This window comes from Dunckerocampus dactyliophorus, chromosome 6 (genome assembly GCF_027744805.1).
Source record: "Dunckerocampus dactyliophorus isolate RoL2022-P2 chromosome 6, RoL_Ddac_1.1, whole genome shotgun sequence".
NCBI lineage: Eukaryota > Metazoa > Chordata > Actinopteri > Syngnathiformes > Syngnathidae > Dunckerocampus > Dunckerocampus dactyliophorus.
Window position 1 is genome coordinate 7,069,923 of NC_072824.1, and position 24,930 is coordinate 7,094,852.

Below are 24,930 nucleotides of genomic sequence, written 5' to 3' on the forward strand. Positions count from 1 at the left end.
TCACTATCGCCAGGTTTATTAAATCATTCGTGTAGATTAACGCGTCATTAAGTCAAATACTACATACAAATTAAATATAAAAACAGGTTTACTTTTTGCTGAGCTTTGTTGTTACTGATATTGTTTCCTGATTGTGCTAATTTAAGTCGTCCATAGCACCACAATAAATACACGATTTTACGACGCTATTATTTCAATTATACAAGGGTGCTTGTGATTTTAGACAGCTGTTATTATCATTATTGTTATTGTATGGTAATAACACGTCACTCTGCGGGCCTTCAGGTGTGACGTCACCAACACCCCCACCTCTCTGTCTGCGCTCTCGATCCAACATGGAGTGAGGAGAAGATGGGGCTCGTCAGGGGCCATCCTAGCCGACACCTGAGCACCATCCTCGGTCACTGCCGTCCAGGACAAGGAGGACGAAGAAGGTGTGCGATGCGCTGGTTGGATTGAGGCGGAAGACGAGGAAGAGGAGTCAGCATCCTCAAAGAGGAGCGCGAGACGACACGAAGACGCCCGGAGAGCCGCACGCGCTGCTGCGGAGGCCCGCCAAACATGGAGACACTGGCGGGAAATCATTATCACAGCACGTGAACGTGGACAAACATGAACGAGGACGCGCGCCCAGATGAGTGAGTAACGCGCGCGCACACACACACACATACTTGTCATGGCATGCGTGTGCACGTGAAGATGATGGAGGTCAGTGAGGACCTGTTGACCTCTGAACCCAAATGACTGGTCAAAACACATCAGGCCACTGGTCACATGACACATGGCGGCGCTGCTCCACAGAACCTTAAGGAACGTTCTAGATAGCAAAATGTATCATTGATTGGCATCTAGCGCTGAACAGGCGGGGCTTAGAGTGACCCTCAACAATGTGATCAACATGTGGTCACATGACATGCTCCTCTCCTTCCTATTGGAGGACGTTTGACAAAAGATGGTCACATGACCTAGGTAATGGCCCAGTCAGTGCCACCATGCAGCGCCACTACCAAAACCAAAACCAGAACTCACGGCGATAGCATCATGAGCATGTATGTGGACCAGGACGAGAAGAAGAAGAAGAGGTCAAAGTTTGTTATCCAATCACAAGCAGCAAGTCAGTCGTTGTCATGGTGATGTTTCCGTCGGCACGAGGCAGGATGCAGCTGAGGGATCATTCTAGAACATTGCGTGACTGACACACAGAGCTCATTAGCTTGTGTTCAAATACATGTCAAGTCATTGGGGTCAAAGTTCACATGACGAGCATGCTTACTCCCACCATGGTGCCTTCAGGGCCCACTGTGAACAACCACAGTAAGTTGTCGCTCTGGTAGGATGCAGAAAGGCCAGGGGTTAATGGTCACAGTAACATGGAGCCTGTACTTTGTGTCACGTGCATGTCGATACTGTTATGTGAGGTCAGAGGTCAGGAGAAGCAGCTTGGTTTACGATGGTGAATATGACCTCCTGTGTTCCTACAGTATATTTTGGTTAGCTTAAGCTTGTTTTGGACAGCTGAGGTCTAAAACAAGTACTACTAGTGTTAGCACTAATACTACTAGCATTAGCACTGGTCTGGTACTAGTACTACTATTTCCATGTACTGCTAACATTGCTTTGTAATGCAACAGTGTGTGTGTGTGTGTGTGTTTCACTGCACGCTGCCGGAAAATGCAGCGATGACTCATGCTACACACACACACACGCACGCACACACACCATCTGTTTGAATGGCAGGCTGAATCACACACAGCAGTATGTGTGTGTACGTGCATGCCTGTTTCTCGACAAAAGTGTGTGTGTGTGTGTGCCAAAGACAGACATTTAAAGGATGAATCAGGAAAAGAATGGATGAATTGTGAGAATCAACCAATGACATGAGGGAGTAAAAAAAATGTGATGATATTGACAAAAAAAGACTGCATGTTCTTTTTTTGAAGAAGAGGTCAAAGGTAGAACCCAGTCTGAGGCTCCGGGCAAAATGAGAAAATCAAGTTAGTGCTTTATAAAGTTAGTGCTAACATGCCTGTGGAACCTCACTCCATCCACTTGTGACCACTGTGTGTTCTCCACATGCAGTAGTGTATTATTTCCTGTCAACATTAGCATTAGCCTCGTGTTGTATGATTGACAAGTCGAGTGTGAAGACCTGATCCAGTGATCCAAGGTTGGACTGTTGGGGTGTTTGCAGTGACAGCTACATCGTGCGTGTCAAAGCGGTGGTGATGACCAGAGACGATTCGAGTGGTGGCTGGTTGGCGCAAGATGGCGGCCTGAGCAGAGTGGGCGTGTGCAGGATAGTGCCGGCCGGCCTGCTTGGACGCAACGCCTTCCTCATCCACGGAGAACGACTCAGAGATAAACAGGTGACTTTCATCGCGTGGTTGTCCTCTTACTCAGCATCTTCTGTCTGACTGTCTTCCTGTTTGTTCAGGTGATTCTGGAGTGCTTCTTGAAGAAGGATCTGATCTACACCAAGGCCACGCCCACGTTCCACCACTGGAAGGTGGACAACAGAAAGTGTGGTCTGACCTTCCAGAGTCCAGCAGATGCGCGAGCCTTCGACCGTGGCGTGAGGAAGGCCCTGGAGGACCTGACAGAAGGTAAGAAGGCTGAGGAACGCGTTCATGTCCAACATGAAGGGCCACTAAAATGTCGGCATGTTTAGTCAACACGATGTCGCTCTGCTCTTCAGGCTCGACCACTTCGTCGTCGACACTGCAGAACGAGGCCGAGCTTGGTGATGATGACGTGTTCACGGTGAGTTTCGTCTCCACAGTGACGCAGACAACATTTACTGTGATAAAACCTCCTTCAAATTTCTTCATTCTTCTTTCACAAGTGTGGACCATCAGGAGGTCTTTACTGTAGCTTTAGGAGTATCATGTCTTGTCCTATTCCGAGACAACAGTCCAACAATGACGCCAATGTTAGGTGATACAGCCAAGACTAGAGACACCTCCTAAAACCACTACAGTTAAATGTCTTCATGACCATTCTGTGGTCTCGTTCCTCCTCCAGACTGCCACTGACAGTTCGTCCAACTCATCTCAGAGGAGGGAGCCCGTCATGCACACACTGGCTCCGCTCACCTTCTGCGAGCACCGCCGCCACTGCATCCTGGGACACTTCTACGAGCAACACCGGCCTTCCGACCACTACTTCCTGGACCAGGTGAGTGTGGCTGATTGGTAGGAGGGGCCAGTATGTGTTCCCGCCTTCTCTGGTGTCCACACCTTCAGCAAGAGCCCTTTTCACTCGCTGTGGTCTCTGCAGACGGTGCACACATTCCCTCGCCACGTAAGCTTCCAGTTTGAGGAGGAGATTGTACGCATCAACCCTCGAGAGCGAGCCTGGCTCACCGGCTACGAGGACTACCGGCACGACTCCGCCACACGAGACAAACTCTTGCTGTCCAACACGCCGGACGCCTACATGCGCTTCGCCAAGAGCGAGGCGCCCAAGTGCGACTACAGCTACCCATACCCATTGGCCTGTGAGGTGCAGCGAGGCTGCAGCGGCAAACCCGCCTGTCTAGACCTGAGCGGCGGCACACTGAGGGGGGCGGTGACGGTGCAGCCTCAAGCCAAGCGGAGGAAGGACGGCGAGCGTCTGCGCTGTGTCTACTGTCAGGACATGTTCCACCACGAGGACAATGGGCGGGGCCGCTGCCAGGAGGCGCCTGACCCCATCCATGTGTGCATCCGGCGGGTCAGCTTCATGTGGTGCGCTGACAGCCTGCTGTACCACTGTATGTCCGACCCCGAGGGCGACTACTCGGACCCGTGCTCCTGCGACACCAGCGACGAGCGCTTCTGTCTGCGCTGGAGCGCCCTGGTGGCGCTGTCGCTGCTGGCGCCGTGCATGTGCTGCTACGCGCCACTCACCGCCTGCCACCGCTGCGGTGTGGCTTGTCGCTGCTGCGGCGGCAGACACAAAGCTGCCGGCTGAGGCGGGTCGTGCCCCCCACCCCGCTGTGATTTTAAGTGTCGTGTGTCGTTGTCTTTGTCGCGTTGTTCGAGTCCTACAACGGAGGTTGTTCTACTATGTTGTTTGTCTTTTAGGCTTCAAATGTGACTGCGCAGACGTCCAGTTTGATGCTCTCTGAGGGAACAAACATGATATTTTTATACAAGTCATCACAGACACCTTTCACAAGCAGGAACAAGCAGGCCGTTAGCCTATCTTAGCATAATGCTAATCCAAAATACAACATCTTTCTGCTCCACTGAGCTGACGTGAGATATACTTTGGCTGGTTGCCAAGGTAAGAAGATGTTTGTCACTTCATTGCTACCATTAAAGCTAAGCAGCCACTGTTGTTGCCTTCTGCTGGTCATTCGAGAGAATACATGTTGGGACGTCCACTTTTTACTGTCCACTAGAGGGCGGTCACGTGAGGTCATCGCCATGGCAACTAAAACGCAAACATTATGCAATCAAACGCCACGTGACGTTTGCAGTAGAGGATTATTATTGTTCTTAAAATCTGGGATGTTCCAAGTTGACGTTCAGGACAGCAAAAAGTGACGTCTGTCAGCTTGTCTCCTGAGAATCAGACGTCTAATCAGACGTCTGATCTAATTCCGCCACCATTCCACACAGAGAAGATTCTTGCGTTTATTTTTGTAGCGGTGGCGAGGAAAAGTCTGATGTGCATCCGCGTTACTGTGGAAGAAAGTGCCTGAAGCTCATCACGTGCATTTTTCATTCATTGTCAGTTGTTTTTTTTAAATACATGACATTTTTAACAACATTTTCGCCACACACACATACACAACTATATGTACATATATACAGTAAAAGGAATGAATGAATGGACAAAGTGTACATTTTCAGTTCTATTTTTTTATTGTGTCTATAATGATGGATGTAAATGTCAAACAACTGTGTGTTTGTGTGTGTGTGTGTGTGTGTTGGAGACAATCATGTGTTGGTTTTTACCAAAAGATCTTGCCAACGTCTTGTGTGAGAAAGTGTTTCATCATCTCAACATGACAAAATAAAGATGGAAAAAGACTTGTTTCAATGATGATCTATTTTAAGCAGTGTTGCCACAGTTACTAAAACAAAGTAATCCGATTACTGGCTACTGAATTAATAAGTAATCTAGTTACTTTACAGATTACTTTATTTTGAAAATAACTATGTTACATTAGTAGTTACTTTTTCAGTTACTTCAGCAACCAACCTCTTCAACTCCCCTCCACTTACTGATTTTCCACGGAAGTCCAGTTTTTGTTGTTTGAGTGGCGTCGGACCTGCTGCACTCGTAGCTCTCCTTTTTGCTCCATCAGTAGGAGCTTTTGCCGTGAGCTTGACTGCGAGTCCAAATGATTCTTCAAGTTTGATGTTGTGTTATTGAAGGCAGATGACAGTTTGTCTCCAGGCCAGAGCGTACGATGAACCGTCGGACACGAACTCGAAGTAGTGACTGTATTTGCACCTAGCAAAAGCCGAGCTCCCTCCTGCCGCCGTTGTTGTTGACACACGTCACTCGCCACCGTCACAGCGGCTATTATGGCTTTCTATTTGTTGAAAAATAGTAACGCAGAGTGGCTTTGGATAAGTAACTTCAATCAGATTACTGGTTTTGAAATAGTAACGCTTTATATCACTTGTTACTGAAAAAAGAGGTTATGCAAGAGTACCGCGTTCCTTAGTAACGTGTTACCGACACCACTGAGTTTAAGTTAGTATTTTATCTATTCCTTCTGTATGAACTACCATTCCATGTGGGTAATAACGACTAAGCACTAACACAAACACATAACTTTTACTGTTATTTACAAACTGCCATGTGGGGTACTCCAATGGTGACTACAATACAATTTTGTGAGCTATAGGAATAGGTAATAAACACAATATGCGATATAAACGATATAAACCCACTGCCACAAGTCAACGGCAGACCTTGGAAAACCCTGCTATCGTAGTGAGCAGTGACTGAAAGGACATGTTACATCAGGTTCGCCTGCTGTCTGAGGACCAGCCTTTCCTCCGTTTTCCTCTGGAAGGACATGAATCAAAGCAGAGCCCCTGATATCTACCGGCGGTACGACCTTTGCCCTCCAAAAGTATGTCATTGATCACAGTACGTAACCCTGACGAGGACACTCGGCACTCAATAGAAAACTTTCTAGACATCAGACAAACTTTTCCAGAATTTCCCCTCCATGTCTGAATCCAAGCAGCCTGTCACTAAACTACGAGATGGTGGCTTTAAACTGCAGCAGTGGGCTACCAATGTCCCAGACATTATCAGTCACATGTCTTTTGAAACCAGATATCTGTGGCTGTCAATGGATGGAGCAGACCCACCAGAACTCTGGGACTGCATTGGTACTGCAGGTCAAATACCAGCACTTAACGTCACAGCCACACAAAGCAGCTTCAGCCCTCAATGTGCAATATCTACAGGGTCTGAGCCTGCCAGGGAGAGTAAACTCCATCTTTGTGCAAATATCTCCCTTCCATGTTGTTCTGTCCATCCACACACAGAAGCACCCACATCTTTGCAGATGCATCAGAGAGAGGGCATAAGAGACTGTAGAACGTGTTGCCCCAGTGCCCTGTGGTTGGTTGGCACGGTCACAGCCATATTCTCTGGAGCTGAAGGCAGGGTACAGACTGCCCAGTTTCAAGTCAAGAACAAAACTCACACAAGGCCTGTCACTAAACTTGGTTGTCTATGGCCATGCATTTTTAGTTAAATTAGGAGGTTTGTGTTAGTTTTTGTATACATACAGCGTAGGTCCTCCCTGCACTACCACAGGACATTCCCAACTGACTTCGTTCATCAAAGTTGCGGGTAGCTGTTAAAAAGGTTTTCAGTTTTACTTGTTTCTGAACAATCTGAATGCATTTGGATCCCATAATAGTTGTTTTTCTCACCATCAATCCAATATTGGTCACTTCCTCCTCCATGGGACGTGGCTCCCATACCTATTATCAGTTCACAGGTGGAGGCCATTGGGGGACAGTGACTTTCTTCCATCATTGGAATCCTTTCTTTTTGGTTGGACACTTTTTTGGGGGTACTTCAGCATTGTATGCGTCAATGAGACTAAACTATAAACGCAAACATCTTGTCCATCTTAAACACAAACATCAGGACATTGTTCTTATACAGTCCTTCACAGGTCACAAGTTTGGAGTATACACCAACACCACCTTCACAAAACAATAACTTGCCACGTTATTACCAGTTATCAAGCTGGTTAACATTATTAACTTTCTTTTCATGAAATTACTTTTTGAATTAAAAATGAAGCTGTTAAGCACACATACACTACCGTAGTAGTAGTAGTAGTAGTAGTAGTAGTAGTAGTAGTAGTAGTAGCAGTACTACAGTACAACAATGGTGACGACACATTCCTGTCATTAGCTATAAGCATCGACTTCCTGTTTTGACTTGCCCATTAAATGTAAACCAAATAGTCATTAACTAACTTATACAATAACTTATCTGACTGCGCTGTCACAAAGCACCGGTTTTCCTTGCAACTGTCATTTCTTTAAAGATGAAATAAAACAACTGTCTGCACAACAAGCGCTAAAGACTAACACACCGGAGGCATAAACATTGAAGCCTAATTGTTTCAGAATAAAATACTGTTATTACTTCATTACATACACAGTACAGTATTTGGAAATAAAACATATTTCCATATTTGAAAACAATACTTACATGACAAATAAAAGTAAATAAGCAAATGCAAATTCTGTTTTATTTATTTCTGATAGGCCCACTAGACTCATCTTTGTTTCATAATAAATGTCTTAAAATCTCGCTTTCCATTTTCATGGAAAAAGATAAATACGTGAAAAGTTAAATAGGTGAGGTAAGGAGCTATATGAAAAGTATTACTTGAAGAAATACTTTAAATACTAACACGATGAATAAGAGGTTTTATGGCTTCGGCTTGTGTGTCATGATAAACAGTCAACAACAAGGCTAAAGATGAGACTACATTACCCACAATGTCTAGCTCTGGTATTTCCGGGTAGGTAGCTCTGACAGCCATATTTGATTCGATTAGCTGTCCTGGCTGAGACAACCAGTTTAGGCAGTTCTGCACTAAAAAGACGCCCGTTGTCTTTTGTTCGGGGGAAACTTTACGGTTAATCTGCTGCGAAGTCACACTACATCCACAGTGACAAGTGACCCTCAGCTGTAGTCAAAGATGAATCCTGAGTAGTAAGTGTTTGTCTTTCATGTCGATGATTACGACCGAGCTGTCAGGCTAGCTGTGAAGCTAAGCTAACGTTAGCTGTGTACAAAATGAGCGTCAGCTGCTTTGTCTTCAAGTTAGCCCACAAAGTGATGGACTGACATTGCTCTTTTTCACCACATTCCGTTTGGCTCGCCAACATTTTCTCATGTACAACACGCTGGCCGCACGGTTTCATGTTTATGTGTCGTCATCAGTGCTTGTTAGCTGACTTGTTTGAACCCGAGCTGGCTAGCACTGCTAGCTAGCTGGCTAACTGACGGGCTAGCCGCTCCTCAGGCGACTCCTAGGGAAGTACACTGGCTTAATTTACAATCTGCCTTGTCAACACAATGTCGTCGACGTTGAAACCAAAGGTGGTGACAATTTGGGTGGAATTCAGGTCAAGCTAACACAAAGTTGCTACATCTTGTTTGGCGGTGAAGTAGAGTAAAGTTAGTCTTCACGTGATTTTGCGAATAATCCTGCTGTTCATTCACATATTGTTAAAGTCTATTTCACCTTCCACCGCCTTTAAGTCCTCACTGACAATGTATATACAATTTACTACGAAGTCGTCCGTTATTTTGATCTACCATGGCATAATGTTAGAGAAGCGCCGTCAATCAAAACAGTTGTGATTTGATGGAGACTTTTATTCTCCTCTCCCTCAGTGATTATTTATTCAAGCTGCTGCTGATTGGAGATTCTGGTGTTGGCAAGTCATGTCTCCTCCTCCGCTTTGCAGTGAGTTGCTTTTAAGTAACTTTTAATTTCGACATTGTCCGTGTGCTCGATAAAATAGACTCCTGTGTGCGTGTCTGTGCGTGTGTCTGTTGTAGGATGACACATACACAGAGAGCTATATTAGCACCATCGGTGTGGACTTCAAGATTAGGACCATCGAGCTGGACGGGAAGACCATCAAACTTCAGATTGTAAGACAAGGCATTGCAGGTTGAATTATAGTCGTGTTGTGTTTTTGTGTAGTGATGTGTTGTTGTCTGTTGTCAGTGGGACACAGCTGGTCAGGAGCGTTTCCGCACCATCACGTCTAGCTACTACAGAGGAGCTCACGGCATCATTGTAGTTTACGACGTCACTGATGAGGTGAATCCAGCACGCTGGTCTTGCTGTCATGTTGCATCATAACCACATTAATTATAACTGTTTAATACACTGCCATTACCTGTGCCAATCAAAAGTAACATTACTCTACGCATGTCCCTCAGGAGTCGTTCAACAACGTCAAACAGTGGCTGCAGGAGATTGACCGCTATGCCAGTGAGAACGTCAACAAGCTGCTTGTAGGCAACAAGTCTGACCTGACCACAAAGAAGGTGGTGCACTACACCACAGCAAAGGTGAGCGGCGAGAAGACGCTAACATTTACACTGCAGGGCGTACTCGCACTGGGCCGATCATACCGTGCCTGGACCCACCTCACACGTTTGGCTCATGCATGCAATACTTCCTCCACTCTGCACAATGATGCAACAGTAGAAGTCAGCTCACATTTACACAAATATGAACAAATATGATTCTATCAGTTCTTGAGAGAAAAAATGAAAGAAAGTAGACACCAAAATTGGTTTTGTTGTAAAAGTTTGCTTCCCTGTCAGGAGTTTGCAGACAACTTGGGTATCCCCTTCCTGGAGACCAGTGCCAAGAGCGCCACCAACGTGGAGCAGGCATTCATGACCATGGCGGCTGAGATCAAGAAGAGGATGGGCCCGGGTGCCACAGCAGGTGCCACCGAGAAGTCCAATGTGAAGATCCAGAGCAAGCCCGTCAACACCTCCTCAGGGGGCTGCTGCTGAGGCCTTTCGCCGACCCGGAACCAGCGAGCCCACGACCCGTCTCAATGTTAGCGAGCGCCACAGGACAGACGCAGCCGGGAGGAGGAGGAGAGGAAGGGTTTGTGATCGTGTGTGCAGCTACAACAGCAGATTCCCACCGTTCCAAAGTCAGCAATAGGATGGTTCCCTCCAAAGTCTCGGAACCCATCAGGCGTTCTTTGTTCCCTTGACCACCATGTGTCCACTTTTTAAATTACCACATTCTTCTTCTTCTTCTTCTTCTTCTTCACTCAATGCAGCACACGCTTGCAAAGCGGCATCAAGCGCCACGCCCACTTCCTGTCTCATGTCCACGGCGGCGGCGTCCACACTATGTGCCCGTGCCTTTGCGGTGTCGGAGCCTCCTCGCTCTGATGCCTTTGGCGCTCTCGTGCGGGCGGCGCCGAGGTGGAGGCTCGCTGTGTACGCTGGCTAGCTAACATTCCCGAGTGTAAATAAGTGCTAGCATGATGCTAACGAGCGCGTGCTGCATTGTGCTCATCTTTAAAGTGTATATATTTCTACATAACCTCATTTGTGGCTGCCGACATGACATTTTTGTGGCACGATGTCCATTAAATCATGAAGGAGATCTTTCATAACAACGTCTTTGACTTCTCTGACCAACACAAACATGCACCTTCTCACTGCACTTAGTGCTATGATTTCCTGTTTGTGAGCTCGCCTTGGACCTTCTTGCGACATTAAAAAAACACGTTGCTAGTCCTTAATTTCACTAATAAATATAGCATTAGTCAGTTACAACTGCTTTATAAAACAATATTCAGTACATTCTAGAAATTTCTATGAGTATCAAAAAGGGCTAAAATTTAGCGAGTATTTCACAAACATTGTCAAATGACAGATTTTTTTACTCATGTGCATATTAAATGTTACTTTGCAAGCATATAGTAACAATATTCTATCAAGTCTCCAAACAATATCATTGGGTTACGTCCTGCTATTGGCTCTTATTTTGAAGTTCGTACCGGAATATGTCCCCTTGGTTTCTCGTGAATTTGATCACGCCTCTGTCTTAGCCAATGGCTATGATGAAAATTTCGTCTCTTTTTATAGAGCCGTTTTTTTGGATCGGCTCACTGAAAATAGCCGACTCTAAGAGCCAAGTAGCTCAGATTTTTTTGTGTTCTTTTATTACCAAATGTTTGTGTAAAATTACTAATTACTAAAAAATATATTAAATGTTTATTATGTAAATGGTTTATTTAAAACTCAATGAGCAGCTACAAAAATATGCTAGAAATAAAATATAAAAACAGACCAATCTCTGTAGACAAATCAAAATTGGTCAAATCTCTTAATGCAAATTTCACACGAATTGGCTCTAAAAGCACCAGAGCATGTGTTTAAAACCGCCCCTCCCTCCGGTCAGTGTGGCCACATCGTGACCAATGACAGTCGCCTTTAACAGAAAAAAGACGAGGTAAAAAAAAAAATAAACTGCTCCCAATTGGTTCCCAACGACGCGAGACAGATCCTTTTTGTTCATTTGAAAGAGCCAGTTCGTAGAGTCGATTCGTTCGTGACCGACAAATCACCATTCGCCATTGGGTGAAAGAAGAAGGAAGACGGCGGAGTTTGAACAAGCGAGAAAACTAAAAAGGATTTGTGGTGGTCCATGTTCTTCGTCTGTGTCGCTGTCGGCCGACGTGGTGTATGCGGCAGAAGAGCGCCTGGATGCGGCTATTTGTGGTGAGTGACAACACGGCTTCAAACTTCGTTAAGGTGCTTCAAAGTTGGTCTGCGGTGACTCCATGTTTGTGTGCAACACGTTATACTATTTGTACTTTAATTCTTTTTTTAATTAATGAGGCCGCTTCAGCCTGTCAACAGCTTGCTCTACGTCGACCTCGGCCGGCTGTTGGTGCCTTTTTGACGGCCAGCGGGAGGAGGAGCTGCCGCTGGCCAACTGGTCAGACTGAGTGGCCTTTGACAATACTATCTAACTATTTAAAATAGTAAAATATTTCACTTTGTCAGTTAAACTTAATATATTGACAGACTTTTCATCTTTTTTCATGTTGGATTCTTTAATATATTTTGTATTTTTTACCATATATATATACACACGCACACACACAATACTATATATATAATATAATATACAATATATATACATGTTTTGTTTTGTTTTTTACAATTTTATAATTGTATAATGACATATACAGTATGACGGTGACGTTACGGTGACAGTTTGAACATCCGCCACAAACGAGTAGTTCTGCTAAATGAGTGGCTTGCTTCAACAATTAACACCAACCACATTATTTAAGCAGAGATGTATGTGGCCGTAAATGAATGACTTAATTAGTTAAGTGTTCATTCATAACAAGTACCTATTTAAAGTGCAAAAGGAAGCCGCATTAGTGCTGGCACAACGCAGCAGCTGGCGGTTCGAAGGTCAGCGTGCTGCATGTTTCACTGGAAGGAGATGTAAAAAAAAAAAAAAAAAAAACAAACAAACAGTAGCAGGCGTCACTCAGGCTACAATTGTCACGTCAAGTGTGGCCCACGCTCAAACCAGAAGCCCGGCTTAGGAGTGTAAAGTCACCCTCGTGGGATATTGTAAGCTGCAGTTTTGTTATGTAACACACACACAGGTCCAAAGTCAAAAATGACACCCAGCAACCACACCCAGCAGTCTACATTGTGGATCGTCAACGTCCCAAAATATTTGTGTTTCTATGTTGTGTGTTTCTGTGTTGTGTTTCTACTTTCATTTTGCTTTGAAAAAAATCCTGGCTAACATGCTTACAGTTTTAGCATGTTGTCTCTTAGTAATGTCTATATCAGGGTGTCCAAACTTGGCCCACTGAGGGTCGCATGATGAAAAATGAAAGTATGCCTGCATGTCATCTTTGTGTTATAGTATTAACATTTTTGTGTTGAGGGCCAATAAAAAATGAGCTGTTTCCCTAAATGGCCCCCGGGGCTCACTTTGGACACCGTTGGTCTACACAATAAAGTAATCAAGGCAACTGGAAAACAGCGAAGTAAAGATGAGCTGCTTACATGTTGTCATGTGACCACGGCAGGTGATAGCATTACTCAGCTAAATGAGCATCAAAGTGATGTCACGCTGTTAAAACCACTCACTTTGGTCATGTGATCATTATAATGCGGCGTTACTTTCATATCAGCAGGCAGCTGCGGGGTGTCTGGAGAGCATGGGGGGCGGGTGGCGCAGTTGAGGTCACCATCAGCACATTGAACACCTGCTGGCCCACTAAGACTGGGTTCATAGGTCAAATCAGACACACAATGCAGTGACTCACCACCAAGTGTGTTGTTGTATATGTTGGGGTTGGCAGTATGCTTCCTCGTGGTCAGCTGATCACTACCCACAGCACACACATGTGATGTGTCACATTGCGTGGTGTTGTGTTAGCACTTGAAAGACGAATGAGTCTTTAAAAAACGATAAAATTGTTAGCATGTAGCTGGTCATGCCCTCTGATCTCAGCACGTGTTTGTGTGACAGATTGATGTGGGCTAACGGCGTGAAGCGTAAACTTGAAGACGGCGAGGATGAGGTGGCGTCTGAGGAAGCGGCGTGTGGTGCGTCTCAAGCGTCATGGACTCTGTGGCGCCAGGCAGTCCTGAACATGTCGCTGATGAAGCTGTACCGTCCTCAGAGAGGCGTGGACGTCGGCCTGCAGAGGCGTGTTCTCATCAACAACATCATCCGGCGTATCCACAATGACCTTCAGCAGGAAGGAGGCGCGAGCTCCCTCCGCTTCTCTACAACGCCACCGACTGCCTTCCAGCCCCCTGCGTCCTCCTTGGAAGTGTTGTCGTCTCTGTCAGCGTTGGACTCGTGTCTCACGCCCGCCTCGCTCCTGGAGGACGAAGTTCCTGTGTTCTTTGCTCTGCCGGCACCGTCCCCCGCCCATCTCTATCATGTTCATGCCCCCTCGAGGTCACCGTCCTCCAGAGACAGCTTCTCGTCTGCTTTGGAGGACATTGGTGAGCTGTATCAGTCCTCCTCATCGCCTCCAGCTCGTCTTCTCTTTGATGCCCTCATGAAGGAGGAGGGGCGGGGCCTCCAGGAAGCGGAGCTCAGGACAGAGAAAGCTCCTCCTCTTGCGCTCGATGCCACAAACTCTTCACCATTGCCAGCGAGCCCCTTCTTGACAGACTTGGTCCTGGATGACGTCCTTTTCACAGACATTGACACGTCAATGTATGATTTCAGACAGTGCCCCCCGCCATCTGCCACCAAGAGGGCCGACAGCCTGGTGAGGTCGCTGTCTGGGTATGGGGCAGCGGGGGCGGGCACTCAGAGCCCGATGTTAAAGATGGATGTGACAGAACTGGAGCACATCATGGAGGTTCTGGTGGAAAGTTGAGGATGCCTGGTCCAGGATCACGTGACTCACATGTGGGAAAGGACTTCAAAGATGGGTGATAAAGATAGGAGGAGCGAAACGGTAACAAAGCGGCATTTCATTGGAAGACGACATTTTGATAATGCTGACAAGCCGTCCACTCCTCCTTTGGAAAAGTCCAACAATTGTCAACATTTCAGTGCCTTTTTAAATGTTGTAACTAATTTTTAAATAGGGTTTTAAATGTATTGTGAATATGATGTATGAAATGTTTTCTACATTAAATGAAGCAAATGTGTGCTGTCATGTTGGAGAGCCACTTCAGAGTAAACCTTGAGCTAACGCTAAGGAAGTTGCTGCCAAAGACATTTCACAGTTGGTTCATTAGGGACCAAAAGTCACATTCAATCCAAAAAAAACACGTGTTCCTCTTAAATTAGTTTAATTTGTGTCAAATTTAGAGCCCGGGCATGCACGATAACCTGACAGGCTCTTCAAGTGATTCCGCCTTTTTTTTTTTTTCCATAGGAATTGTTGCGTACATTTGTGTACACAGTGAGCGACCACGACCACGTTACATCCATTTCATCTTTACAATGTGCAAAGTCCTCCACACACACACACACACTCAATTGGTCCCTTCGTCACACAACCTCAGTGGTTTGACCCCCCCAAACATAAAACACACACACACCAGGACGGAGGCGTTGCTTTCCCGCCAGCTGCTGCTGCTGCACGAGGCGCGTGCATGTGGACTGAAGGTGGAAACATTCAAGCTGCAGCTAAAGCCTATAAATAGATGAGATCAATGGATTGATGCTTCACAGTCTAAATGAACTTCCCTGATTATGTACACCATCACTCGGCTAGAAGAAAACGCCACAAAGTGATGTCACTTCCTGCTTTGCTGTCATCATAAATGCTTTGAAGAAAAAGAAAAGCGGAAAGAGCAACTTTCTAAATAAAAGTGTGACGGGAATTAATAAAAAAATGCTGATGGGTCAGCTGGAATAGGTGGGTGTGGCTTCCACAGAGGACCGGGCTTCAATCGGGCGTAGCTTGAGAAGCCAGCGGCGTGAGAGTGGTGGGAAACATCAGCACCTTGGCCTGCATGAAGGACAGGTCGGGGAGGCCGGCGATGACCTTGGCAGCCTCCTCGCTCAGGTTCTCGTCTTTCCTCGGCTTCCTGTCACACAAATGGTTAAGGTCACCACTGATTATTAACATTAATTTAGAAATGTTGTAAAAATGCATTTAATAAATGCCTGCTACTCTCTCTAGTTGAGTAAAGAAACAGTAGTTTGAGGTGTCAGGTCTGACCTGGTGGAGGTGCTGGTCTTCTCCATGGTGGACATCAGGCGGGCGAAGGCGTCCACCACGCGGCTGCTGGCACCACCAGAGTCCATCTTGGCGGTGGTCAGCTCAAACAGCTCGGGGTCAACACCTGCAAGACAGAACGTGCACAGGCGAGAGCTGAGGGAGTGGGACTATGACATCACAAGGAGTCTGAGCCAATCACAGTCCAGAGGGAAGCTAACAATGGAGGAGCGAAAGAGGAAGGTGGTGAGCTGGCGGCCGTGACAGCTGCTGACCTGGGATGGAGGGCGAGCAGGTGGAGCCCGAATCGTCCACGGGACCAAAGAAGTCCAGGTTTAAGAGAAACGAGCCTCCACTGGCTGCGTCCAAAGAAGAGAGCAGAGAAGGATGAGTAGAAGAAATGTGTCATTGTCCCTGATGAAGACAAAAGTCCACCGCTTGAAGCGTATCAAGGCAGCCTGTCTTGGTGACTTGTAACAGCACCAGCGACTCTCAGCCAATCAGGGGAATCAAGGGGAGGAGCTAAAAGACAAACTTGTCATCTGGGGTGGATTTTTGCCTCAGCAGCGTGGTAAGGAAGGTTAACGAGGTGGTCAGACGTTAAAGTGAAAAGGAAAAGAGGCGAGGGCCAACTGGAGTCTGGGGGGTGAGGGGGCCACGTACCGTCCAAAGGGTTAGTAAGGCCACTGCTGCTCCAGTCAAACTGGATAGGGGGGAGCGCCTCCTGCTGGACAGAAGAGGAGCGATGCTAGAATGTTGACAAACAAACATGTGACATGATGACACATGGTCCCACCTGGACTGTGTCTGAGGTACAGAAGTTTGTCTTTGGAGGAGCTGCTGCTGCTGCTGCTGGTGCTTGTGCAATGGAGGCAATCATCTCGGCTGCTGAGACGGGCTTCACCGGTTCTTTGGTGGGTTCCAACATCCCCTGTGGACACGTAGCATGGCTCAGTGTGTGCGTGTGTCCCAGTGCTTGGTGAAGAGGTGTGAAAGTCACTCACCAGGCCTGCGGCATACATGGGCACGATGACCGGCTGCTTCTTCTGTCCTGTGAACAGCTGCAAAGACCAAATGATTGACATGCTGAGGAAATGTCCATCTTTAGATGTTCCACACAACAAAGTAATCAAACAATGACATCACCTCAAAGCTAGTGTTCATGAGACTGATGTCAGAGTTCCCCCCCATAGGACTGCAATAGAGATGTCATGACAGTTGTCATTGTCGTTTTTATCTAGTCCTTGCTGATTAAGCTTCAGCCTTGTCTGGATGTACCTTGCCACTGCTGGAAGTCGTGCAAAATCAAAGGAAGTGCTTGTTTTTTCGGACGGAATGATGAAGCGCGGATTCAATCGCATTTTCACGCAATACCGGACGTGCGGAAGTTAGACGTGCACGTGCATTGGATTCTCGATGCCTCTCATTCACAAGTTTGCCGCTACGATACACTTTGACAGTCGTTTCTGATTGCAAGGTTTGTTAAACAAGATCTCTGTTTGGTAGAATAGGCTTAGTGGTACTTCACAGGTGAATGTACTGGTTTGTTTTGGGACATTTTATAGCATTTTATGTTCGTGCTTCAAGAGGGGTGAAGCACGAAGCTTGGGAGTACGACCGTAGCTCTGGTTCTAGTCTGGTTCCCAGCTATCGGTATTTTGGTACATAAATACCCACCACTGGCAGGCAGAGATTATAATAAGACTTGCAAATTTGTTGTGAATGAAGATAGTGTTACATAACAGGTAGGGTTGTCCCGATCCGATACCGCTATCGATCCAAGGTGGGTGGCATACAGTGTTACCATCGATGGAAAGGCTTTGTGTGTATGACGAGGAGGACATTGCTCCAAGAGATTGCATCACAACGAACAAAGAATTGTTAGCACTAACAAACCCAGCTATGATAGAAACTTTTTTCCACCTACACAAAATAAACTGGAAAAGACACCCCAGACCAGCTGGACCAGACGGACAACGGTCCATCGAGTAAGTCACCAGCATATTGATTGTGATACATGGAGCACGTAGCACATGATATCACAACACAGTCCATCTAGCTGTGTATAAACAAAACAGGGAATGTGGGCTAATACTTCACAAATATTTTGGTTGTCTGTTTATAGTTGTTCACACGCTTGTTCTTGTTTCCTAGTCAGTACAGACTGGTGTCCTATCACATTGTTTTGAAGTGAGTCCCGTTACTTATCGATAGTTGTGAGGTGCTGCGTCACTACGCCAGAAAAATACTTCTTAGTGTTAGCTGCTACAATAACATCGGTGTAGCTTGGTTTATATACACAGGTCAGTGATGTCAATAGAACATTGTTGGATTTGTTGCACTTAGCATGCAATTTGACTCTTGAAAATATAGACATATGCATACATATACACACATATATTGTATATACTGTATACACACATATAGACAAAGCTTTTTGTTATTAATATCAACATTTCAGCTTTTCTCATTACATTATTCCTTTAACTCTATTTTGTCAATGTTTGCTGTTTTTTTTGTGTGTGCCACAGACCCAACATAACACAAATGGCCCCCAGGCCACACTTTGGACACCCCTGCTTTACGTATTTCACCGGGAAGGGGAACCAAAGAATCTGTCTTGTTGCTTTCATGACTCCCACTCATCAAAGGCTGGGCTGGACACTTGGGGAGGTGTTCTCTACGCTTCCACACCAGTGGTATTGGGCAAATTACCAATGGGCAAATACTTTGCCTTTCGTGACCGCTTATATTTGATTACCAAGTAAATGCATGACCCCGTTTTTACTTTTTATGCATACTGTGTGGGAATTGGGAACAGATGCTAACTGTCACCTAACCGGTAGCGCCAAATCCAAATCCGGCCCAAATTTGTTCGTGACGGGTCGCCATAAATACATGAATGGATGGGAAACACTGGATGTACTTGGTGGTTGTTTTCCGTGTTGTTAAAGTTCTAAGGATAGAAGACAATCTCACAATGTTGCGTGTGTCGATGCCCAGGCAGCACAGCAGTGTTTTGTTGCAGTACGAGCCCCCCCACTGATGTCTCAAACCGATGGCTTCGTGGATGTCTTCAAGTTGCGTCCACACGCGGCCATGCAGCGCTCTGCAGATGACAAGACACGGGGACAAGAAGACGTGTGGACGAGCAGAAGCTGTGATTCGTTCATTTCCACTACCGTGCTAACCTCATGACCTCCTGCGCTCCGGGCTGGTCTTCGTCCTTTCGTGGCCCCAGCAGGACTTTCAGCGAAACAACCTCATCCTCCACAGGAGGGGCGGTGGCCTGGGGGAAGCTACTCTCAAACAATTTCTCCAGCCGACTCCACAGTGCCTCCTGCAGCCGCACAAAGCAACAGTCTCCTGTCAGGTCCACAAAGTGAGACTGTGATTGTCACTTAACAAGTCATGTTCCTGGGGGCAGAGCCAGCACCTGCACATGTCCACTACACATGTGCATGTGTGTTGAAGTCAAAAGGTCTCATAAGACCATTACAAGAATCTTTCAATTTGAATTAATGAATAAAAAATGTAGAAGGATGCAGAAGGATGACATCACTTCCTGGTTCAACAGTCAATCACATGCAGCGGATTTAAAAATGATGCAAACATTGGAAACAGAGTTACTCACCGTCTGTCTGCCGCTCTGCTGGTCGCAGGAGGAAGGTTCCGCCTGGTGCCACGCCCCATCAGCATCCCCTGCAGGAAGGGCGGTGTTCTCCGAGCTGAATGCAGCCCATGACGACTCACCTGAAGTCACCGCCACCTCCTCCTCCTCCTCGGGCGCCATAACATGCTCTGCCTCCCCGAAGGCACTCCAGCCGGCATCAGCGGCAGAGCTGAAGTTGCCAAAGCTGCTGCTGGAGGAAAAATCAGCGAAAGAGGCTCCTCCTTCCCCTGCAACTTCAGCGTCAAATTTAGGAGACTTGAAGTCACCAAATTCATCATCGAGCTCTGCCGCCTCACAGGAAACTGAGGGGGCAGGGCTCTGCGGCTGCTGCTGTTCATGGTGGAGTTCAGGTTGGTCAAAATTGTTCAATGGGCCTCCTGCATCTCCAAAGTCCCCAAACTCATCGTCTTCCTCGTCCTCTGCCAACTGGCTGTGGTCGGCTGGCGTGGCTGTCTCTTCCTGAAAGGGCAGGGAGGGCGCAGAGCCCGTCGTGCTCATGTCTCCATACTCCTCAAGAGCGTCTGTCGACAGTGGCTGACCTAACGAGGTCTCGGTTTCCGTTTCGGTCTCTGAGCTCCTCTCATCTGACGGCCCTCCCTCGGGGTCGTCAGCCGTGTGCGGGGAGTCGTCGTCACCGCCGTCGCCATCCTTGGACTCCCCGTTGAGAGCGAGAGGTGGCTTTGTGCAAGTGTAGGCGGTGTGCTCATGTGCAAAGTCTACGTCCCTTGGTGTGGCGTCCAGGTCCGTGTCACATGGTTCCTCAGCAGGAAGAGACAAGGACTCAGGGGAGGTGGGTCCAGTTCTGTGTGTGTCCCTGACAAGGTCCTCTGAGGGGTGGACGTCCAAGTGCTCGGGACTGTGCTTTGCATCCGAGAAAGCAGCAAAGTCAGCAAACTCGGCCTCCAGACTGTCAACACTTCCTGCGTCCTCGCTGGCGGGACAGTGGACAGAACTTTGTGGACTTCCCTGAATGTCTAAGCTTGCAAACCCGTTTGTTAGAACCTCGCCTTCCCCACCATTGACATGAGAATCTGCTCTCTTCATGTCAGTCCAGTCTGAGGTTCTGATGACCCCGTGACCTCCTGGACCCACACCGTTGGCCTTGGACTCAGGGGGGGCGCCGTTGTGGCAGACTCCCAACACCCCTCCTCCATTAAGGAGCTCCGGTGGTGAGGTGGCGGCCAGCGCTTGTGTCTGGTTGAAGGAAGTAGGTGTGTCCAAGTCGGTGAAGCTGACGCTGGTTGACACGGCGGAGAAGGTGCCGAAGTCTCCAAACTCGTCGTCCTCTTCCTCTGCGTCCTCCATGGGAGGCGGAGACGACGAGTACATGCGGATGACGTCGGGCTCCATGATGGCGGCGCTCTGCGAGTCGTCCTGCTACACCTGAGGTGAACAAAGGAGGCGTCACCATGACAACAGTGACACAAGGACCAATTAACGTCACTCTTTGCGTCTAATTGACACTAACTGACTTATTCATGACTGACTGGCTCACGTCAGAATCACTTCATGGACATGGAGTCGTGCCCGTCGTGTTTCTTTAAATATTCACTGAAGTCAAATATAAAACATGAATACAAGTGCAAACACTGAGGCTCATGTAAATGATGATAATATGAACGCAATGAAAAAGCACACATACAAAGACAAATGGAAGTAAACAATGTGAACGCAAAGCTAGAATCAACAGTTTGCAAGAGAAACAATGAGCTGAGCCGACTTGTTTGTAGTTTGTGTTTCATTGGGGTGGCGACTCGAACAGCTTTGCTCATCATTTCGATTTAACAAACTGAAGGCGAGGTTTCATCGTCATTGAAATGAAACTTTATGAGGCGTTCACTACTTTTATTCATTACAACATGACACTTAAAGCTCTGGGAAGCCTTAAATACTTGTTAACTCATTTTGTGAGGCACCTTAACGACCACCCTGCTCTCTCTGCCTTTTACTGACGTCAAAGAACAAACTGCAGGAAAGTTTGTAGACTTCGTCACTTATTTGCTCACTTGTCGTTTAGCTCGGAGACTAACGAGCTAACAGGCTACAACTGTCGTTAGGTAAAATGGACAACTTTAATACAGCCAATATATTATCTAGCGTGTACGCCCATGGCTTGTAAGTGTAGGAGTTGACAACATGGTTAAAGTGAATTGTTCAAAGGCAATACAACTACAAGACAGCAACTACGATAGAACTGGGCGGATCTGCTAACTTAGCTAGCAGGTGCCTAGCTAACGACAATGTTTTATTTCCGGTTGACTTCTCGACGACAACAAACAGTGTTGTTTAGTGTATGAATAAGATCCGAGATGGAAGAAGATTAGAAATAAGTGACGTTAAGTTTGTAAAGTGTGACCTACACTCGCAGTCACTGCGCAGCTAAATGAAGCTACAGCAAGCCACTAGCATAGCAGCGTCCACCTAGCTTGACTCTGCTAGTTTGACAGCAGCTGTTTTGTCGGTCCAAACTAACTCTTTTACCAACCTTGACACGCTGATCACAAGCTTCCATGACTCAGTGAAGGCGCGTACAGCCCACAGGGGGGCCGATGAAAGAAGGTGAGCGGGTCTAGGAGGCTGAAAGTCAGCCCAAAGTGAAGGTTGTGAGCCGGCTATTGCTGCTAGCTAGTGCTGCTGGCCAGCCTGAATTCACCCAGCATGCACCGCGGTAGCGACTGGCTCAGCTGCAACTAACTTTATTTTTCAGCTAACAGGTTGAGGAAAAATTATCATCTTTGTAAAAATACATTATCTTTTACTATACATTTGCTTCCAGGAAAACACTCATTATTATTTATTCTCTTCTTCTCTCAAGGTCTTGTGAGTTTTTGCATTTTGAAGTTCTACTTAGAACCTCCTTAAGCTCCAACAGTGCAAAATGTAAATTCTTGCAATTTTTGAACCGGTCTTAAAATTTTGATCAGGAGTGTAAAAGTCATAATATAACAATCAATAAATAAACGTCACTTATCACTGTCAGTGGATACTGTAGTTTATTGAAATGTTTTAAATCTATAGTACATTGAATTTATGGTACAATTCATTCATCTCAAAGTGACCAGAGTACTGCACATATATAGACGCAAACACACACATACAGTATATACTGTACATAAGCACAGAATAAATAAGAGATGACACTGCGCCATTCTTGTTGAATTTATGGAAACACCCAGAAAGAGGGCGGGGCTCGATACAGTGTCAAACAGGAGGTCAAACATGTCAACAAGGAAGTAAAGTGAGAGTGACGCTTCCATTCGATTAATAATCACTGACTGAATTATTTACAGCTTTGTTGAACACTTGTACAATTAAAACATCAAATAACACATTTTTACAACAGGAATGGCAAGCTAAAATTTACAAATATACAGTAGACCTTTTTTAGGAGCATACCAATACACATCGTGCTGCCATGACAAACAATCATGCTGTGACTGCTCGGTCCTAAGCAGCCCACACTGGGTTAAGAAGATGACCATTTAGACCACCAGAACCATAACCAGCAGTGTGAAGAATGCATCCATGCTTTCACCATCCATCCATCTTAAAGATGTCTTAAAACTGTGTGGCATCATGAAGCATCCATTGTTGTCTCAATGGCGCCCCCTCATGCCAGTTTGGTGATGGCAACACTGCCCCTGATCCACAGGGTGTCGATGAGGTGGAGCGGTGCCACCCGGTGGTGAAAGTCAAAGAGCTGCTGACCGTCCAGGAAGACGCGAAAGCGACCGTGTTCACACTGCATCTCCATCTGACAAGACATCAGCGCTCTTACTTTGAAAGGGTTGTACCACGAGGACTGAAGATGTTCAACACACCTTGAAGGGCTGATCCTTGATGAAGGGAAAGAAGGGAACAGCACTGTCGGCGCGGCCCCACGCCCCCCTCACACACGCCCGACGCAGCACCTGGCGCTCCTTGAAGCGGACGCAGATCTCCAGAGCCACGTCAAGAGGAGGCTCTCTGGACATCCCACAGCCGCATGTCAGGGCGATGTAGAACCTGACGAAACCGGACAGAAGCTCTGTGTCAACGCTCTTCTGCCGGTGGATGTGCTCAGGAAGTGGAAAATGTCATCATGGCAACTTTCTCTTGGAGAAAAATCCTCTTAGAATTTCTCTTAGAGATTAATAAAGTATCTCTGTTTCAAGAACATGGACAGGAAGGTACGTGAAATAAACTGACTCACATTGAAAGACTCCAGTGTTAACATTTTATACCATGAACAGTGCTTCACTTCTTTTTACACTTGTACAACACTCAGGAATGTTAAAATGTGACTTAAAACATTGCCTGTACTCTTAATAAAGCTTTTATGACGGACACAGTTGTCCCTGGAACAGATTATGTACATTATTTCCTGTGGAATACATTGTTTGTAAATGTCAGTTAAAAAGCCTATTAAAGACATACTAACTAAATTGTAATATATGTGTTATTTATTGTATTTTATTTTTATAACATTCAATTTTTTAATTATTATCAATTATTTAAAATAGTGATTAATACAATTAAAGATATTGCCAGACATCGGCGTCTCATCGGGTAGAAAAGTGTCATTAAAGGACTACAAAACCTGTCGGGATGAGCGTCCAAGACAGCAAAGATTATAACCTTCCTCCCAGGACGCATCCCACCAGTGATGTGACCCCGGAAAGGAACTGCCTACACACACACACACACACACACACACACACACACACATGCGCGCGCGCATCATTTAAAGGGCATGTTTATATTCCAAATGTCATGAATATTGTCCGTGTTTGACTACCAGATGTCTTTGATCCTTCTGCTCGGTGCTGCTGATGCTGACTTTGGACTCTTCGCTGCTGCTTATCTTCCATTTCTGGGAAGAGACACTAAAGTCACTAAACACACTTCACAAAGCACTGCTATGGCTAATGAACATTTACATCAGTAATAGAAACGCGTAAACTTCAAGACAAACCAGAGCACCTTTTGCAATAACATTACGCTAAAGTAAAATGTTTTTATTTTGCTAGTCCGTACCGGACGTCTCGTTGCTTCGCGCTTCATCGCACATTACTAAAAAATTAAAAAGTTGTTTTGGCGTTTAAACACAAATAAAATGAGACGACGACGAAATCGTTAGTTGACTAAAAGTTTGTTGCCAAGAAGTCAGTTTGTTGTCAGTCTCTTCCGGTTGGTCTTTTCAACTCAAATTCCTCTGACTCACCGCCAGTCTCTGCTCTACCGCCATGTTGACTCCCGCAAGCTTACAGAAACAAAGTGGACCTGCAAGTTTGACAAGTATGAAGCAAGAATGCAAGGAAGGATGTAAGTATTCAAGTAAGCAGTCTGCTGATACACACCACTTCCGGTGCACGCGCCTCACGTGATTCATCATTGAAAAATAACTTCATTCCATTTCACTTCACTTCTGACTGTATGATCAAACACGTTTTAAATGCCTTCGGAAGCCAACATTTTACATGTAAACTTATTTTACTTCACCAAAGTTCTACTACTGTGTCACTTGACACAGTTAATGCGGACTGCTGACCTCCTAAACTG

At 46.2% G+C, this 24,930-nt stretch overlaps 5 protein-coding genes across 7 annotated transcripts; 3 read left to right on the forward strand and 2 right to left on the reverse strand.

Annotated features, from left to right (window-relative positions):
* The first annotated feature begins 300 nt into the window (after positions 1-300).
* spred2a (sprouty related EVH1 domain containing 2a) lies at positions 301-5,018 on the forward strand. Its single transcript, XM_054779558.1, has 6 exons — positions 301-638; positions 2,192-2,366; positions 2,435-2,603; positions 2,696-2,760; positions 3,022-3,174; positions 3,277-5,018. The coding sequence occupies exons 1-6, from the start codon at positions 613-615 to the stop codon at positions 3,949-3,951; spliced, it is 1,263 nt and encodes a 420-aa protein (XP_054635533.1). The 5' UTR covers positions 301-612; the 3' UTR covers positions 3,952-5,018.
* A 3,137-nt stretch (positions 5,019-8,155) lies between these two features.
* LOC129182906 (ras-related protein Rab-1A-like) lies at positions 8,156-10,658 on the forward strand. The gene is made up of 6 exons (XM_054779559.1): positions 8,156-8,199; positions 8,887-8,959; positions 9,055-9,150; positions 9,227-9,322; positions 9,445-9,576; positions 9,835-10,658. Exons 1-6 carry the CDS (start codon positions 8,186-8,188, stop codon positions 10,030-10,032), a joined length of 609 nt encoding a protein of 202 aa, XP_054635534.1. The 5' UTR covers positions 8,156-8,185; the 3' UTR covers positions 10,033-10,658.
* A 908-nt stretch (positions 10,659-11,566) lies between these two features.
* LOC129182873 (SERTA domain-containing protein 2-like) lies at positions 11,567-19,201 on the forward strand. Its single transcript, XM_054779487.1, has 2 exons — positions 11,567-11,763; positions 13,553-19,201. The coding sequence occupies exon 2, from the start codon at positions 13,557-13,559 to the stop codon at positions 14,418-14,420; it is 864 nt and encodes a 287-aa protein (XP_054635462.1). The 5' UTR covers positions 11,567-11,763; positions 13,553-13,556; the 3' UTR covers positions 14,421-19,201.
* Positions 14,902-22,036, reverse strand: aftpha (aftiphilin a). 2 transcript variants are annotated; one of them, XM_054779480.1, is made up of 10 exons: positions 21,875-22,036; positions 19,351-20,772; positions 18,908-19,056; positions 18,696-18,825; positions 16,721-16,777; positions 16,513-16,647; positions 16,380-16,440; positions 15,992-16,075; positions 15,720-15,843; positions 14,902-15,585 (listed from the first exon to the last, which is right to left on the reverse strand). In XM_054779480.1, the coding sequence occupies exons 2-10, from the start codon at positions 20,737-20,739 to the stop codon at positions 15,444-15,446; spliced, it is 2,271 nt and encodes a 756-aa protein (XP_054635455.1). In that variant the 5' UTR covers positions 20,740-20,772; positions 21,875-22,036; the 3' UTR covers positions 14,902-15,443. The 2 variants fall into 2 exon arrangements, with proteins under 2 accessions (XP_054635455.1, XP_054635456.1); XM_054779481.1 differs by lacking the exon at positions 15,992-16,075.
* A 334-nt stretch (positions 22,037-22,370) lies between these two features.
* LOC129182874 (galectin-related protein-like) lies at positions 22,371-24,692 on the reverse strand. 2 transcript variants are annotated; one of them, XM_054779490.1, is made up of 5 exons: positions 24,593-24,692; positions 24,167-24,241; positions 23,969-24,057; positions 23,211-23,394; positions 22,371-23,143 (listed from the first exon to the last, which is right to left on the reverse strand). In XM_054779490.1, the coding sequence occupies exons 1-5, from the start codon at positions 24,614-24,616 to the stop codon at positions 23,000-23,002; spliced, it is 516 nt and encodes a 171-aa protein (XP_054635465.1). In that variant the 5' UTR covers positions 24,617-24,692; the 3' UTR covers positions 22,371-22,999. The 2 variants fall into 2 exon arrangements, with proteins under 2 accessions (XP_054635465.1, XP_054635464.1); XM_054779489.1 differs by having other exon boundaries at positions 24,406-24,641.
* Between the last annotated feature and the right edge of the window lie 238 nt (positions 24,693-24,930).